This window comes from Cyprinus carpio, chromosome B1 (assembly GCF_018340385.1).
Source record: "Cyprinus carpio isolate SPL01 chromosome B1, ASM1834038v1, whole genome shotgun sequence".
Taxonomy (NCBI): Eukaryota; Metazoa; Chordata; class Actinopteri; order Cypriniformes; family Cyprinidae; genus Cyprinus; species Cyprinus carpio.
The window spans coordinates 3159216-3176779 of NC_056597.1; the positions used below are offsets into that span (position 1 = coordinate 3159216).

Sequence of the window (17564 nt, forward strand, 5' to 3'; positions counted from 1 at the left end):
AAAAAAAAAAAAAAAAAAATGCATTAAGCTAGAATAAAGACTGAACAATCTTCAGTAGTCTTATAACTCTTAGTTAGAACCACAGCTCAAACAGGCCTGCTATTTAATTGGTACTTTAACTGTTCAGCAAAACAGCAAGTAAATGAGGCATGAAGCAGTAATACAGCATCCTCAAACACGCTACAGTAAAACATTAAAAACCATACAGAATCCTGCCCATTTCCAACAGTTTAAAATGCACTCTTAAGAGACCTAGTCTGCATATATTCATTGGCATTCTTCTAAATTGAATGGTTCATTGTCACAGCTATATAAACATTTATGGACTAATTATACAAAGTGATTTTGTGTTGCAAAAATCAAATGTTTTCCTTCCTTAAGCAAAATGTATGACTCTGACTGGGTTTCACTCTTGGGTAAGATTGCTTTGTTCTTTTTACATCCCTAAGATGATCACATCATTGAATATGATTGTAGATCAGTTATCTATTGTGGTGCCGGTAGTATCAGACTGTACAGACAGGATTCTCCCACGGAGCGCCGCTCGTGCTGGGAGGCAGGATTACAGGAACAAAGAAACCAGGGTGAAGAAAAAGATCCTAATCCTTTATCCCCCACTTTTTATAAATTCCTTGTCTCTTCAATATAGGTCTCCCTTTTTTCTTATCATAGTAATGAAACTCTTTCATATTGTATTCGACTAATAGACAGGTCTCTGTGAACTTCTGAATCAAGCTCTTCTACATTGAGGGATATTTTTTCAAGTCAATAAACTGCCTGAATATGAAAAAAGATCAAACGTTAATGAAAGAGTGAGATTTCACAAAACTTTTCTCAGTGAAAATGAATCAAATTTCTGATATTCACATGAACTAAAATTGAAAATGACTTGCCTGCATCTAAATAAGATTAGTGAGTCAAGTAAAGTCGTCAGGAGTAGATGTGTCAAAGGTGAACCATATAACAGCAACTGACATCCAATCCCATGAACGTCCACTGCCATTAGTTACTGACTGTCAAACGAGTCAATCTTCAAGTTTGACTTCCAAATAGTGTTTAACTTGATGGTCAAGAATTAGAATTCTTCTCTCACAGGGCTCTGGCTGATTTTTGATATGTTAGTCTTCATTTTTGAGAAATTAATAAAGAACCATATAACCAGAGCTGACAGAGAGGGTAGATGTCTAAAGTCTTTTATAAAAAACAACATGATGCCTAAACATTGCTGCATTGTACAGACGTAGATGCAAAGCATCTTTTAGAATTGATCTTAATATTTAATATTTTGTTTAATATTTTGTATATTAGTTGTATTTTGGTATTTTTGTTGTTTTTTTGTTATTTTTTTTGTTTTAACATTATTTTCAATAAAAGAAGCATTCATTTTCTGTCTTTTACTACTACATTTGACTACAGTTCATGTAATGTATTCATTCATCCTCTTAATAGTTAGAAAATATGAACAGAGAAATAATAGAAGGATTGCACTGAATCTCACGTAATGGTCTTTAATCTCCATTACCAAATTTGAAATGTTTGACTAGCAATAAATAATACACTTGTTTTTTTTTGTTTAATTAAATGTTATATCTTTAACATATCTAAACATTATGTTTCATAACAAAATAAGCAATGCCTTAGGCATTTTTCCTTTTTTAAAATTCCCAGAAGCAAAGCCAACTTTAGTATTAAAAATATTTCTGTCTGAACATAAAGTCTGTTTGTTTGTTTAATGACAAATTTAGTATTAAAAATATTTCTGTCTGAAGTTTTTTAGATTAGGGCTGTCAAATGATTAATCACGATTAATCACATCCAAAATAAAAGTTTTGTTTACATAATATATGTATGTGTACAGGGTATATTTATTATGTATATATAAAATACGCACACATAAATTATATATTTAGAAAATATTTACATGTATATACATTTATATATTTATATTCTTATATTTTATATTATATATAAATATATTTAATATATAAACATAACATATTCTTCTTAAATATATACATGCATGTGTGTGTATTTATATATACATAATAAATATACCCTGTACACATACATATATTATGTAAACAAAACTTTTATTTTGGATGTGATTAATCGTGATTAATCATTTGACAGCCCTAATATATTTTTATATATATATATATATATATATATATATATATATATATATATATATAGATATATATATATATATCTATATATATATATATATATATATATATATATATATGAAAAAAAATGGTTTAACTTCACATTTTTTAATTTTCTGTACAATACGGCCAGATTTTATGCATTACTACATTAATGGTGAAAAACTGTAAAAGGACATTCCCAGAAGTCCCTATGTAAAATCACATGATATTTTATTGACAGTTTTATTTAATTTTTATCAGTAATGTACATTAGGGTGTTTTGCATTTAATTTTCTGTTAATGTTATTTTAGTCTGTTATTTGTTATTTTGTACATTTGTTTTTTTTGGTGTTTTGGTTGGTAATTGTTCTTATTGTGGCTTTCTATTTTATGTTATTATGCTAGTAATCAGTATAAATATTCAGGAAAAAGCATATTTTAATAGTTCAAGTAGTAAAGTAGTTTTAGAACTTGATGAAATATATAATTGTAAGTTATATACAAGCGATGTGCAGTACATTTACTGTGAATTTCTGGAAACCACAGCTGCTATTTTTTTTTTTTTAAACAAATTGCATGCAATATTTTTGCAATGCAGAGAACATAATATACAAGCTACAGTAAGGCTTTTGTTCCAGTACTCATTCTTGACTTATAGTAACAATTATTCAAACTCTGTGGAAACGGAGCAGAACTGAACCATTGCTAGGCAACAGGCTATGAACATCCTGTTGCTTTAGGCAGGATGACTCTGCAATAGATAGAGAAAAACACATCTTTCCTCAACTGACAAACGTTCGGTTACGTCTAAGAGCTCAGGCTTGCATTCTCTTGATGCCGAAGGTTTGTTGAACACAGAGGCCTAAGTTCTGTAAAAAAATTACAAGATACTTAAGAGTAGCAGACTCTAAAGAATGACAAACAAACTCTGGCTGGTTAGAAGGATTTCTGATCTACCCTTGAGGAATTTCAGTCAGATATTTTGTTATGATTCATCAGCGGTTCTGCAGGACACACTGCAATGTATAGTACCTCAAGCATCTTGGCCTTTAATGAGATGTAGGAGAAGGAGAAGAGATGTCATCCTGTCTAGAAGACTTGAGAAGACAAGCTATTCTGCCTTTTTAAATGAATATCACGTGAACCAATAAGCTCCATGGCTGGAATGGCTTTTTCTTAAGCAGAACAAACTACAGAAGCTTTATTGGACAAATGAGACACTTTCACACATTGAGAAAAACACACAACCAAAATCGTTGAAATGAACAAAGAAAAACCCACATTTTATTGCACTTAAGTTATAAGAAAATAAAAATTCTAAATGAATCAAACAAATACACAATCCCTTTAAGGTTTCTTTTTTATCTGTCTGTTATGCCAGGCAGTTTACATAAACTGAAAAAATAAAACAGCTCCAACATCTGATTTCTCAAACCAGATTATAAATTAAACAGGAAGAAAAAAAAAAAAAAGCAGGAGAAAGAACAAGATTGTTTTTTCTTTTAATATACAGTGTTAAACCACTTTCACAGTTCAGCTTGAGTTGTGTGACTTGGAGGATGAGACGAATCGTTTGGCTACGGATGCAGTTACGTCCTGTTTATCTATGAAGCTGCTTTACCATTCAAAAAACAAAAATAAAACAAAAACAAACAAACAAAAAAAAACAACCCATGAGAGCGTCACCAATGGTATCAGGTAAGCTCTAGCACTTAAAATGTAATCAGATGTCCATTTCTGTACACTAAGACCACCTTGTTTCTTCGGTAACTTAACGTCGGTTCCAACAATCTCATTTTTCAACTAATTAAAAACAAGAACGGTATTCTTTTTCGTTGAAGCATACATTTCCACACAGAACAAACTGACAGAGCTTTTGTCCCAAGGAATGTGTGAACAATTTGCTCAAACACACACCCGCACGCACACCCAGTCATGCTCGCAAACACGCGCAAAATAGTTTCTACACGTCCGTCGTTTCATCTCAGCAGACAAACCCGTCTCTTTGTCAGACATTCTCCCTCCTCTACGCCTCGTAGAGGCACATTTGGCTCAAGTTTCAGTGGCAAAAAAGAGAAGCTGTTATGTCAATATCTTGCTTTTGTTGGTACGTTTTGTTTGTGTCGTTTTTACAAGTTCAAACTCTACAAGTTACTTTTGTTTAGAATTTCGTCTGGGACTAAAACGTCACAGCCAGTTAAAGTTCCAACTTATTTTTCTGTGAGTCTAGCAGCATAAAATCCAGTTTGGCCACTGGGATGGACAGTACTGGGGGGGAAAGGTGTGGGGGTGGGGGAGAGTCATATTCCCAGGATCTTATGGGAAAACATTCCCATTTCCCACAGAGCACCAGCACTGATGAACTAATGAAACCAGACTGGTTGAAAAACATAACAAACGCAGGTCATCTCCGATCTAGAGAGGCACTGCTTATGGAGAACTAAATTAAAAAAAGAAAAAACAAAACCCCAAAAACATGTGAAACAGCAGAGTGGGTTTAGCTTAATACTGAAACCTGTTGTTTGCAACAGTAGGTGGGAAGTAAAAAAAATTGCTGAACTTGAAAAGAAAGCACAAAACTTTAATTCACAGCTGTTGATGCGAAAACCAAAAGACAAGTCGTGGGGAACAAACGGAAAAAAAAGAAGAGCTGAAAAAAATAAAACGGATACAAAAGAAATTCAACACGTGAGGAAGAAAGGGATATTTGGCGTGTGCTGAGGTTGATGTGGACTGACAAAATCGGCTTCCTTTGTCTCTCACGCTCGAATCACTCCTGCAATACAAAGCTCTTCAAATTCTCATCTTTCTCCTTTAAAATTTTATTTGTATACACTATTTATCACTCCGTGTCTGTGTTGATGCGTAAGGGTTTCATGTATACAGTGTTGACTGTTTTGATAAAAAAAAATAATGTTTGTACATATGGGTGTGAATTTCAGTCAGGCTTGAGCGAACAAGTCTCTGTGCAAGGTTGCCTTGAGTGGTAGGAAAAGAGACTATCCTGTTTACCCAAGTCCTTCTTGTCAGTTTTCTTCCCAGAATGCTGTGGTGCATGAGCGTCTGCCCCCCCTCGGAAGGTGAACGGAACTGTGGCGGCAGTCGTGGACCATGGCAAGATGGGGAGAAATGTTGGCGGCAACATATTGGGGAATTGAGCGATCGGTCCCGACGCGGAGAGACCCGGGGCTGGTTGCTCTCCCCCACCCTCCCCATTTTTCAAACAAGTCCCCTTTTAAGTTCACCCCCTTCACTTCATGTCCACGTCAAAGTCCAGCACCAGGAGCTTGGTTTCCTCTGTGCCATTACGGCTGCCCACAGCACAAACGAGTTTGGTATTGGAGGCGCGGATGCGCCAGACCACGCCGCCGCTGCCTCCGCTCTCCAGTGTGACCAGGTTGCGGATAAACTCGCCCGTCCGAAGGTCCCACAATTTCACCGTACCGTCATCGGAGCTGGTGATGACAAAATTCTTGTTGAACTGCAGGCATGTTACTGCACTCTGGTGCTTGTGGGGACCTGAGAGCAAAATAAAAGAAACAGATGTTAAAAAAGTAAAAAAGAAGTGCACTTATTGTATTGAATGAACACTTATAATGCATTTCATATCTTTAAAGTGTATAATTTTTTATAAAAAATAACTTGCAAATATAATAACGCTGAAATAAAAGCCAATTAAAAGGATTGGTTTCATTAAAAAAAAAAAGTGTTCAGAAGATTAACCAAAATGTTTTGGGTTAGGAACGCCATCCAGAATGAATTTTTGGGAGTGAACTATCCCTTTAAGTATATTTATAATAATAAATGTCATATATTATGATGTAACGATGTCAAATCAAAAGTCTCACCCTAAAGTACATTTTAAATACTTGTTTCAATAATTTGTTGTGCTTTAAAGTCTATTTTTGATCTGTTGACTACAACAAATGTACATGTACAATACTGTTATTCAATATTAAAATAAATTGCAACTTCAACATTACAAATGTGTAATAAATGCAATTAAATACATGCCAGACAAATTTCAGTAAGACTTTATTTTAAGGTGTCGTTGTTACACGTTTCATGTACTTTCGATTGTAATAATAAATTCTGCATAATTACATATAGTAAGTACATGTAGTTAATTAATATTACTCAATACTTAAATGTTTAATTAAAAATAAACACTGTAACAAGGACACCTTATTTATTTATATACCAAATTTCAATAGAACGTATATTTTAGTTTACCATAAATGCTTGTCAGTATATTTGGCAGCACACTTTAAACAGATTTCAAAACTCAATATAAATAACTGTCAAGTTACTTACAAAAATTCACTTATGTTTTATGAATTGGTAAAAAAAAAAAAAACATTTTTAAATTTAACTAGCAGCATTTAATATACATTTCAACTGAAATGCATTTATTTATTTGCAAATAATAAGCATTTAAGTGTTCAAAACATTACATCCAGTTCACACTTAAGTATATTCTTAAGAACATGATTTTCTTAAGTCCTTTTTTTAAAAAGTGTACTACTCAAGGAGTTCCAGATAGAGACACTGCAACAGTAAAATCACTGATAGACAAGAAATTGAACTGCAGCTACTTGCCACGGCAGAGAGCGCAAAGGGAGAACGTGTAACTATGGTTACGGGAAATACTGTGGCATAAACGGCTTTGATTCTATGCCCTTGAGGTATTGAATTGAGCCAGTCTTTCTGATAAGGCCAAGAAACATATGAGTCTAAACAAAAGTGCTTTGACTGCTGTCAGCGAGGAATATAGAGCAAAAAAAGAGATGCGCTACAATGGCTCCTGTTACTGCAGAGGGGTGTGGTGAGCGATTACAGCAACATCACACAGAGTCAAATACGGAAAAGCACATTATCAAACATCTAGACCTGAGAACAGAGACAGACTGAAGTTTGTGAGTGAATGAAACAAAAAATATCCATTTCAAAGGCATGAATTAGTTCATGAATACCCATTAGCAGAGTGCTAAAGTCAACTGTGTGAATGCAAATGAGATGGCCGCTCTCTATTGATGTGCAAGACACTACACAGAGCGCCACAATAGTCCCTTTTCTTTAATGAGTGACTCTGTGTTTGAGCGTTCGCACTTCAAAGCTCCGCCGCTGAGTTAAGCATCTTGTCTGGGATTAAATGTGTGTTTTTGTGTATTATGTCAAACGAGAGTCATTAAGTGTTGACAGGAAATGCTCAATGACCTAATTAAATGACCTACAAACTGATATATGGTCCATCCCCCTCTTTAGTACCCTCTGGGCACCCCCAACAACACACCCCAACCCCCTCCAATTCCCTTCATCATGTCATCAATCCCTCACCCTTCCAGAAGAGCAAGGCTCAAGATGCCAAGAGAAGCTGGGAATTATGAAAATACATCTTTGGAAACATAAATGCCTGTGAGGTAGTGAAAAATGTGATCGTTTGCCTCTAGACTGGGACTATAAATTGTGTGTTTGTGTCTAAAATGGATGTTCTATTGGTTTAAGCATAAAGTGCTTGAGGCACATAAAATGTGATGTTTGAAACTGAAGAACACTTTATAAAATTAAATAACCACACAACAAGCAGTCTGATTATTAATACATGATCTGAAGCATTTAAAAGAATGGTTCACCCCCCCACCCCATTTTTTTTTTTTACATTTCCAATTACTTATTTATTCACGTTGTTCCAAATTTTCATGCGATTTTTTTTTCACAAAAGTAGAACGTTTTGAATGATCTTTTTAAATGGCTGTCAAGCTCCACAAAATAACAAAATATAGCATTATGGTACTTGTATGCCAAGTCTTCTGAAGCCACTTGATAAAGGTGTGAGGAAAACCTGAAATTTAAGTATTACGTTGCTTTTGAAGTTGGCAGAAATTGAGATCTTTTGTTCCCTATCGTGATGCATATCAGAGTAAAACAGCTTTAGGTGGGGCTACGAGGGAGCATTAATAAAAAATAAATAAAAAAAAAGATTTTCATGGATAAAGCATTCTATCAAATTTGATATCATGGTGAATCACTGATGGGCATCATTGTCATTTTTAGGTGAATTATTCCTTTGAATTGCAATCAGTCAGACTCTTTCTGCTCACCTTGCAGTGTCTGTAGGCACTGGCCAGTCTTGATGTCCCAGATCTTGACGGTGGAGTCTGCATTTCCAGAAACTAGGATATTATCTTTGAGCTCCATGCCGCTGGTGAGAGACTGATGACCAGTGAGCGTGTGAATACAGTTTCCAGTCTCTACATCCCACACCCGAATTGATGTGTCCAATGAACCGCTCACCACGTGGATGCCGTCAAACTGCAGAAAGAGTGGATTAAATAAATCATTGTTATATAAGAAATAACTGTGGCTAAACACCCCAGAGTAGTCATTTGGTTATTTTCCGTCTAGAACAAAAGCCAAGAACAATTCAATAAAAGCTTTAGTGAGTATGGCAGGGATTTGATTCATTTCACAATGAGATGCAGCACAAGCTGAATTCCAGATATTTTCCATTCTATTGTTATTGTATTAAATGCCAATATGTTTGATTAATTTTTTTTCTAATGTAATTACAGCAAAGCTCTTAAAATTATGGATATATGAACAAATCAGGACAAATGCGGATTAGTATGGACTACAGCCCAAATGCTTTGTCCCACACGGTCAATGACAACACAAAAAAACCTAAAATCTATTTAAAATGCATTGACCAAGTTCTTGTAAATCATGCTGAACGTAAGCTTTGCATTTGTGTTGGTTTCATATGGTTTTGAACTTTTATACCATTTTCAACAATAGTTTAATGACTTAGTAAATGACATAAAATGTCATGTGGTTTGACCATTTAAAAAACAATACCACATTTTTGAATACATCTGAATGTATATGAATTTTTTTTTTTCATTCTAAAAAATAATTTTGACAATTACTTCTTTTTTCTCCCCGAATGTTTTTTTTGTTCTTTTATTCCTAAAGTTTTCTGGGGTTTGTAGCACATGGCATTTTACAATCTGAGCTAATCTCGCTTCTGTATGTCAAAAAGGTCAAATCATCCAATTCTTTTTTTTTTTTCTCAATGTTTCTGCATGTTGGTTGTACCACATTAATTTAATTTGGTGGACAAAAGTTTTTGCAAATGTTTAGAATATTTTAACAAATCAGCTTGACTCTGAAGTTTAAGAACTTCATATCACCCAAAAAGTACCAAAATTAATCAATTAAAACAGTTTCATATAAGCAGCATTTTCAAGTCTATGTATTTTTATGTACAATGTATGAATAGCATTTTTAATGTACTTTTGAATGAGTGTAATGTTACTGATTATTAAAAAATAAATAACTGGGCAATGACACATTAGCTTAACAGTTTTGCAGATCCTATTACTGTTAACACCTAATAACTCTCCTCAGATGATTCTGAGTCATTAAAGGCATGTTGCTTATGTAAACTTCCTGCACAGTTAGCAGTAGGAAAGCTTTTCAAAAGAATAGGTAGAATGATAGTGCTTCTTATTCAGACAAAATCTCTCTTTATCCCATCCTCTGCAATGAGTGATGTTTGAGCTTTAAAGATCTCTTGCCTTTCTGCTGAAAAATTAACAGAGCAACAACCTGTAGAGACATTTTCATTTTTCATTGAGCAAAAGGCTAAAGTAGCTTGATCCTTTTTCTTGCTTTAAACAACTACAAATTCATTAATCTGCCATCTGAGAGGCAGCTCAAGTGGTTGAGTGATCGAGCATGTGAGTGAGGTGTATGTGAACATGTTTACCTGTAGAGAGTAGACTCTGTTGGTGTGACCCTGGAGTGTGTGTAGGCAGGTCTCGGTTTCAGGATCCCACACTTTCACCATAAAGTCATAGGCCCCGCTGACCACCCTACGGCCGTCATACTGTACACAGCGAACGGCCGCCACATGACCCATGAGCACGTGCAAACACTGACCCGTCTCTATGTCCCAAACCCGCAGTGTAGCGTCCCGGGAACCGCTCACCACCCTGAGAGAGATAAACAAACTGGTTTACTTCTCAACATCTCAAAGTTGTGTGTCCACGTCAAAAGTTTCATATAATACAGTTGAAATTATTTCTTTCTCAACTTATAATGGAAAAATGAATCAGGCATTAATTCAGCAGTCTACAAGAGTCAATTTCTTGTACCTCCAAGGGATGTGTTTGCTTATAGCATTACATAAATCAAAGGAAAAATATTATTTGCTAACAAAACCAGACCCCTAGGACACAGGTTTGGTAAATAATTTTTTTTCAAATGAGCAAAATGAACATTAAAATGGGTGCTGGTGAAGAAGAACAGAAACTACTATTGTTGTTGCTGAATGAAGCCTGAGGTCACTGCACAAAATAAGCAATCATGCAAGGCACAAAAGAAAAATAAGCATACCAATTGGTACAGAGGCATTGAAAACACTGAGAATATTGTCAGGCAAGCAATTGTGTAATTCACAACAGAGCATAAAGAAGCTGTATGTGAATACACAGTACAGCTGAAACCAGATGTGAACTGTGTGGTTTAACCATCACACAATCATGTGTTGTGTGCTGCTATTGAAGGTCACTATCTTTAAAGTATTATATAATATAATATACAGTACTTTATATAATACTTTAAAGTAAATGAACTCATGCATGGTAGTTGTTTATTTAAAGTTGATACATCTACAAGAGTGTTTTACTTTCAGTTTATTTGAACCAAAAATGATCATTGATATCCAAGTTAATTAAGATTTTTAAATCTATTTTTATAATAGAAAATTCTATTAATTTGAAATATTCTGACATAAAATAAAAATTCTATAGTGACTGAAAAATATATTCAAAGAACTATATAAAATATGCACTTCCCATAAAGCCTGGGAAAACCTATTAATTTAACATTTTATTTAATTCATGTAAATCTGTTAAATTCTGTTTAATATATGTTTAACAAAGCAACATTATTTAATGGTTTACAAAAGGCAGTGCTGTTTTCTACATGCATCTTAATGTGGGCTTTGGAAGGCGGTAGATGTTACCTTTTCTCATGCAAGTGCATACAGCGCACTGTTGAGGTATGACCGTACAGCGTGTGGATACATTCTCCCGTCTCTGCATTCCAGACCTTCAGCGTTCGGTCTGTGGAGCCACTGATAATGATGTTGTCTCGCATCTGAGAGGACCAGACCCCACCGGTGTGGCCGACTAACGTCCGCAAACACTGGTGAAAAAGAGAACAAATACAAAAGTAAACCAATTGAATTACAATGCCCCATATATAAACTGCAACTCTGAGTTTATGGCCAAATATGAATGTATATTTCAAATGAATAACCCGATGCCTGCACTAATTAGAAGCACTCTGATCCATCACTTTGACCTTTACCCAAGACATAACTTCTGCTTATCAACATACATCAAATAACTTTACAGTCCGTTCGAAGCAGGAAGCAGCGTTAATGGAAAAAGAAACACTCTTTATTTCATATGATATATTAGATATTGATCAGCTTGATGAAAGAATTCCCTTAGAATAATCCACGAGGCTAAGGGCCATTTCCTCTAGATATAATTAAACCAAATTCAATTTCATTTCAGAGGCAAACACTGAATCAAAGGTCATTCCATGTGTTTTGAAGCGAGTGGAAAACGTTGCAAGTGTCAAAGGCGCAACCTCTGAACCATGACCAATAAAAACAGGGGTGATAAACCCAGGAGATGTAAAAGAGGAGGTCTCAAGGCCTTTAATTCATAATGCAGCTGCTCCTATTTCTGTCTCCATCTCGATCATGATCAACCGTAATGCATCATTAATCTTTAGAAGCGGTGACCAACCTCCAAGACTCCCCGGGCTTTCAAGTGTTTTAACGCGTCTTTGCTTTGTTCCATCGCCGCATGTGGCAGTTGATGGAACAAATGAGCAAGTACTGAAGAAATCAAACCAATTAACAGTAATTTAAAACCATTACTGTACTAGCAAAAAATGACAAATTGGACAGTAAAACAAAGGGGTTAAAAGCAAGAATGGCTCTTGAAGGGAACTGGAGAAACAATAGATGTCGCCTCTGAACAATCCATGTTAAAATGTGCCCAAAGACAATTTCTTATCATCTTGTGATCAAAAGCTTCTCCACTCACATTTGTAGTGTCCATAACATGCCAGAGAGAGAAGGGAGGGGGGTTAAATCATGAATATTAATGCACTTCTTACTGCATTATGCATGAGGTGTTGTGTTCCATAATGAGTACGTGTTACTAAGGCAATGGATCTTTCCCATGGAATGTTCAGGTGGTTAAAATAATGCCGGCAAGCACAGAAAGCTTTCAGACATTGTTCTCAGGCGATTACAGCCTGCTCAGGCTGTGTCTGTGAGAGGACCTTTGAAACCAAATGGCTTAGGTGTCTGTTTATCGGCCCGTTGAGAAACCATAAAAGAGCGAGTCTGTGGCACCCACGAGGCATGGAGATTAGCATTCCGTTTGAGTGGCTGGTGGGAAACGTTTGAAGCCAAGGATCGAGGTTTAAATCCATTTGAGTAACCCCTTCCAAATTCCACTCATTTTACAGTCCACATCTAATCTTAGGGAAGAAGATACCGTGCAAATTGCGGCCAGGGCGGTAAAGTGCCAGTGCTTTTTTTTGTTTAGTTTTCTTCCAAAAATCCACATCGCGCTCGTCGGGCTGAAGTGGCTCACATTTCAACAACCTCGATCTTGTGTTCGAAACCCACCGCATCTCTGAATGGCGCACATATTCGTGTCTCAGATGGTGAGCAGACTGTTCAGAGCAGCTGTTTTCATTGCTAACCCTCCTATTTTCATACCAAAAAAGTCCTCTCCCATCTGGAAGAGCACTATTAGTAAAGCTTTTCATTATCAAACCACAAAATACAATGGTTTGTGGGAACTGTAGTTTGAAGAACATCTGTCTGTTAAATACAGTTAAGCTATTGAGCTTGGGCTCTGTAAATGAATTAAAGGAGGGTATACAAGGTAAACAAATGAAACAATGGTGTGCAGAATGGTTCTCATGAGCACAAACATCTTCTAGGGCCAATAAATATGGGTAAAAAGAATTTTTGAGTACAAACCCTAGCATGTGACCACCATAGTACATCACTTAAACAAGTACCTAGCTTTCTGGGAAAGACAGACTATTGTAAAAGTCATAAGAGATTAGACCAATGATGTTTAACTTAAAAATGGAGCTAAATAGTTAATAAAAAATTAAAACACAAAAAGGCTAATTTAACAACATATAATAGTGTACAAAGGTCACACTTCAAGGTCCAATTCTTGCTATTGACAAACCACTGAATACGACTTTTGCCTCAAACTCCTAATTTTCTGCTTATTAATAGTTAGTAAGGTAGTTGTTAAGTTTAGGTATTGTGTACGATTAGGGATGCATAATATAGTCATGCACAATATGTGCTTAATAAGCACTAATAAACAGCCAATATGCTAATAATAGGCATGGTAATCAGCAGCTAGATAATAGTGAGAATTTTTCCTTACACTAAAATGTTACCTGTATAAATAAAAATGAAGTAACACTGGGCTATCCTCATTACATATGAATGGTAAGTAGCTAATTATCTAACTACAGCTACCATAAAATCCATTTAAATATCTTAAGAGGGGTTTTTAAGACCATCAGGTCACAAACAAGAGGTCTGCACTGATTCAAGAACAGATTTAGATATTTTTTTTAAATATATGATTTGCAAGATCAGCATAAGATTGTAATCTCCGGCTGGGTGTGTTTGTTTCTCTGATGCAGAAGTGGGTGGAGGGTTTGGGCAGGAGTGCTGCAGTCTGCATGTTAAGGAGTTGATGGTCAGCCAAAGGTGCAGTCTGAGTCATGGCTGGAGAGTGGGAGGGGGAGGAGAGAGTCGCAGGAAATTAAAAGCAGAATAAAGCAGTGAAAATGAGGGGAGAGAGCGTGAAATGGAGCCAAAGGCTTTAGGATGAGTGAAAGATTTGATGAAAGAAATAAGTAAACAGGAGGATGGAGGCCGGAGGGCTGTTTTCACAGAATGAGCAAATGCATATGCTCATACTCTCCCTGTGACCTCCTCACTCCTCTCTACAGTATGTCCTGTCACACCCAGGCCTCCTGCGACAGCATAAACATCTCCACGAAAGGTGACCTCAAGAGGCAGAGAGCTGCTTTCAAACATTACATAAACAGTCTCATGGGCTTTCGGACTTGAAATTGTTGCACACACACACACAATTCATGGGTTAGCAATTAATCTTAAAATTTCACATTCTCTTATTTGTAAACACCAGATTGACATTCATGCTTGCATATTCATCAGGGTACAAAATTAGTTAGGAAATTTTGGCGAATCAGCTTGTCCTTTGAAATCTTCTGAAATACAGTACAAACATAATACAGTTGCTACTTTATTCCAGTAAACATATTTGTCACTGCTGTTCAACACTACTTTTTTCCCCTCAGGTGCTGAAACTAAATCGCACAAAAAGCTCATGAATATTTAATGTAGTAAGCACTGAGGACATTTATGATCAGATGTTTGTTTCCAAATAACTTCCAAATACTGCTATCTATCTATCTATCTATCTATCTATCTATCTATCTATCTATCTATCTATCTATCGGATCATACAGAGAATTTTAGGCAAATATTGTATAGAGCACGAGAATATTTATATTAACCACTTAGCATTTTATTAATTTCCATGACTTTTCTAAGCCTGAAAATCACACTTTCTTAAGATGTGCAAACTAAATAGTGACTTAAATCAATTTGATTTTATTTGAATTCTTTTTTTTGCTAGTATTACTCACCTCTAAATGAACCCTAGTCTTAGCCATTAATGCATTTCTTAAAAAGAGTTTTGCTATGCATAAATATAATATTCTTTATGTATTTATTTATTTTCTAGAGATTACACATACAAGATAATTTTTAACCAAATAAATATTTTATAAAAGCACATACACATTTCTATTAACTACTAAATTATCAGTGATTTTATTCATTTCCATGACCTATCCAGGCCAGGTTTCCCTTCCAAAATTGTGAGTGAGAAATGCAGCTTTAAACCCAGCGTGAAAAGCCTTTTACTATATATTTAGTCTTATTTTCAAGGTATCCACATAACCTTTTGTGCACACCAAAACTTTCCACGCCACTCATCACTGCACAGGTGAAAAGAGCTGTGGGTAAATCCTGTCGACACATCTCAGAGAAGCCAGATTAAATACATCTTAGCCCAGGGCTGGTTGTGATGTGACGGAAAGAGAGAGATGTTGGCCAAGTGTCACTGACACTATATAAGGAATATTCCACAGGCATTTTGAAACTGAGATGTCAGGCATGTCCATACAGCTGGTACACAGAGGAAACCTGGTGAACATCTCAGAAGTTTTAGCAAGAATTATCTTCAACTCGGGGAGATGAGTCTGACAGCTCCCAGTGAGACAGAGAGAGTGCTACATATAATCTGTGAAGTGGTGCAAATCTCTAAAACACCTCACTTATTTGAACAGTGTAGTTTTTGTTGGTCATGTCATGGAGACAACATTAAAACCAAAGACCATAGAAGCCCCTATTCTTAACCTGATCCTAATCCAAAACAACTCATCTCTTTGCTTATGTCTCAGTCACATTTCATCCCTCATCAGACGCTTATCGTGCTGTACACATCCTCAAGCATGGCACACATTCAAATGAGCAGGATGCTGCGTTAGAGCCTAATCTTCCCTCAAAATCACTTCCCTATTACACAGCATGAGGCTTATTCATTTACTATGGAAGGGGGCCAGTAATAGCATTATCAAGCTAGCGCGGGTGAAGATGGTCTGTAATCCACGGCACACCCATCAGATCTTTATCTACAATTTATATCAGACGTTGCTCAGACATTTACTTATTTTCATGTCTGGCTAATGATACTGGGGTGAGCTACAAAACAATAACAGAATAGTAATATAAGATTGTCAACCAGTATATACTTTCTAACGCACTTCCTGCACAGCTTTTCAGATTCAGATGTAAATAAGGGGATGTGACCACTAAATAATGGCAAGAAATAATGTCTAGTGATTTATTCTCAAGCAAGGATCACGAAAATGTTGAGGTTCATAACTCTTATCAGGTTACAAATCTGGGTATCTGTAACAATTCAAGTAGTAGAACATGGCGTTAAATTACAGGATCAGTTTCCAGAAAACTTAAAAAATGGTTTCCTTTAATGCAGTATAAGATTCTTTGGTTAAATCATCTGCCAAAGCATAAATGTAATGCTGCCTTTAATAATGAAATATGCGAGTCAAATTGGGCTGCAAACATATTTGTAAGATTTTTTTTTTTGGCACCAGTATTTCTTTATAAACTATGTTCTTTTCCACCCAAGTTATTCATGAATCATTTGTACAGAAAGAGGGAACCAGCCCATAGTGGTGGTGTTGCCAACTCCCAATGAACATTATCTATTATGGGAAAAGCTGTTAATCTGGTCTCAGATCAGCAGTGAAGGGCACCTTCTTACCTACACAGAAAGAAACCTGCTGCTTCCAACAGATGGACTGCAGCAAAATGGCCTCTTTGGACGGATTTTTTAATATATTTTTTTGCTTGTGGAAAATAAGCTAATGCCATTTTTCTGTTTTCATCTATAAACTCAAAATGGACTCCAATCTAATGAGTGAAAACAGTGAAGGGTGTTTTAATGAGAACGGAGCACTTGTGTTTCCAAAGGAATTCCAACTATTCTCTCACTATGGCATTCTTTGGCCGGCTTTATCCTCAGACAATATCAGAGCAAAGCAAACAAAGAATGGAGAGAAACTTGAACAATGAGACATCCAACCACCATACAGAGAGAAAGCAAACGCTTTCATTCTTTAGTGAAAATGGAGGTCAAATCGGCAAAAGAAGTGTTTGTGTGAGTATGTGTGTATATGGGGGTTGGTGATGTACAAAATCGTGACCCATGACCCACAGGAGCCTATTTGTCTAGATCTGCTATCGATCCCAACCTAAGGTGGTTTAGTCTCAGAGGGTGAGTATCTGCCTGTGTGTTGCTTGGATGAGCTCCTGGGGTTTACAGCACTTAAATGGTGAACTGAAGTGTAGCAAAAGGAAAAAAGTAAACAGACCCAAGGTCGAGAAGACAGAGACTCTGTAAGAGAAGCGGAAAGAGATGAACGAAGCAATGAAACAGAAGGGAGGGCAACATCCATAGATTCAGAGAGGCAATGCAGCCGAAATAACATTTGCGGCTGTGGCCATGACAACAAGAGTGCAGACTGCTGATCAAAAGTGACTGTGTGGTGTGGAAAATGCAAATGTTTAAAAACTCAAAAAAAAAAAAAAAAAGTATATTTGGACGTTATCAATGTACTCAAGACAGTTAATAGTTTACATCTGAGTGAACTGCAGAAAGGAATAGA

At 36.0% G+C, this 17564-nt stretch overlaps 1 protein-coding gene across 3 annotated transcripts in view; it reads right to left on the reverse strand.

Moving 5' to 3' along the window:
- Positions 1-3403: 3403 nt before the first annotated feature.
- The window catches only part of LOC109062711 (F-box/WD repeat-containing protein 7), a 158262-nt gene continuing 144101 nt past the window's right edge, over positions 3404-17564 (reverse strand). For all 3 annotated transcript variants that reach the window (XM_042716248.1, XM_042716249.1, XM_042716250.1), the window contains 4 exons: positions 11176-11357; positions 9916-10141; positions 8249-8459; positions 3404-5666 (listed from right to left, as the gene is read on the reverse strand). In XM_042716248.1, coding sequence (XP_042572182.1) covers positions 5398-5666; positions 8249-8459; positions 9916-10141; positions 11176-11357 — 888 coding nt within the window. In that variant the 3' untranslated portion in view covers positions 3404-5397. The remainder of the gene's footprint in view (positions 5667-8248; positions 8460-9915; positions 10142-11175; positions 11358-17564) is intronic.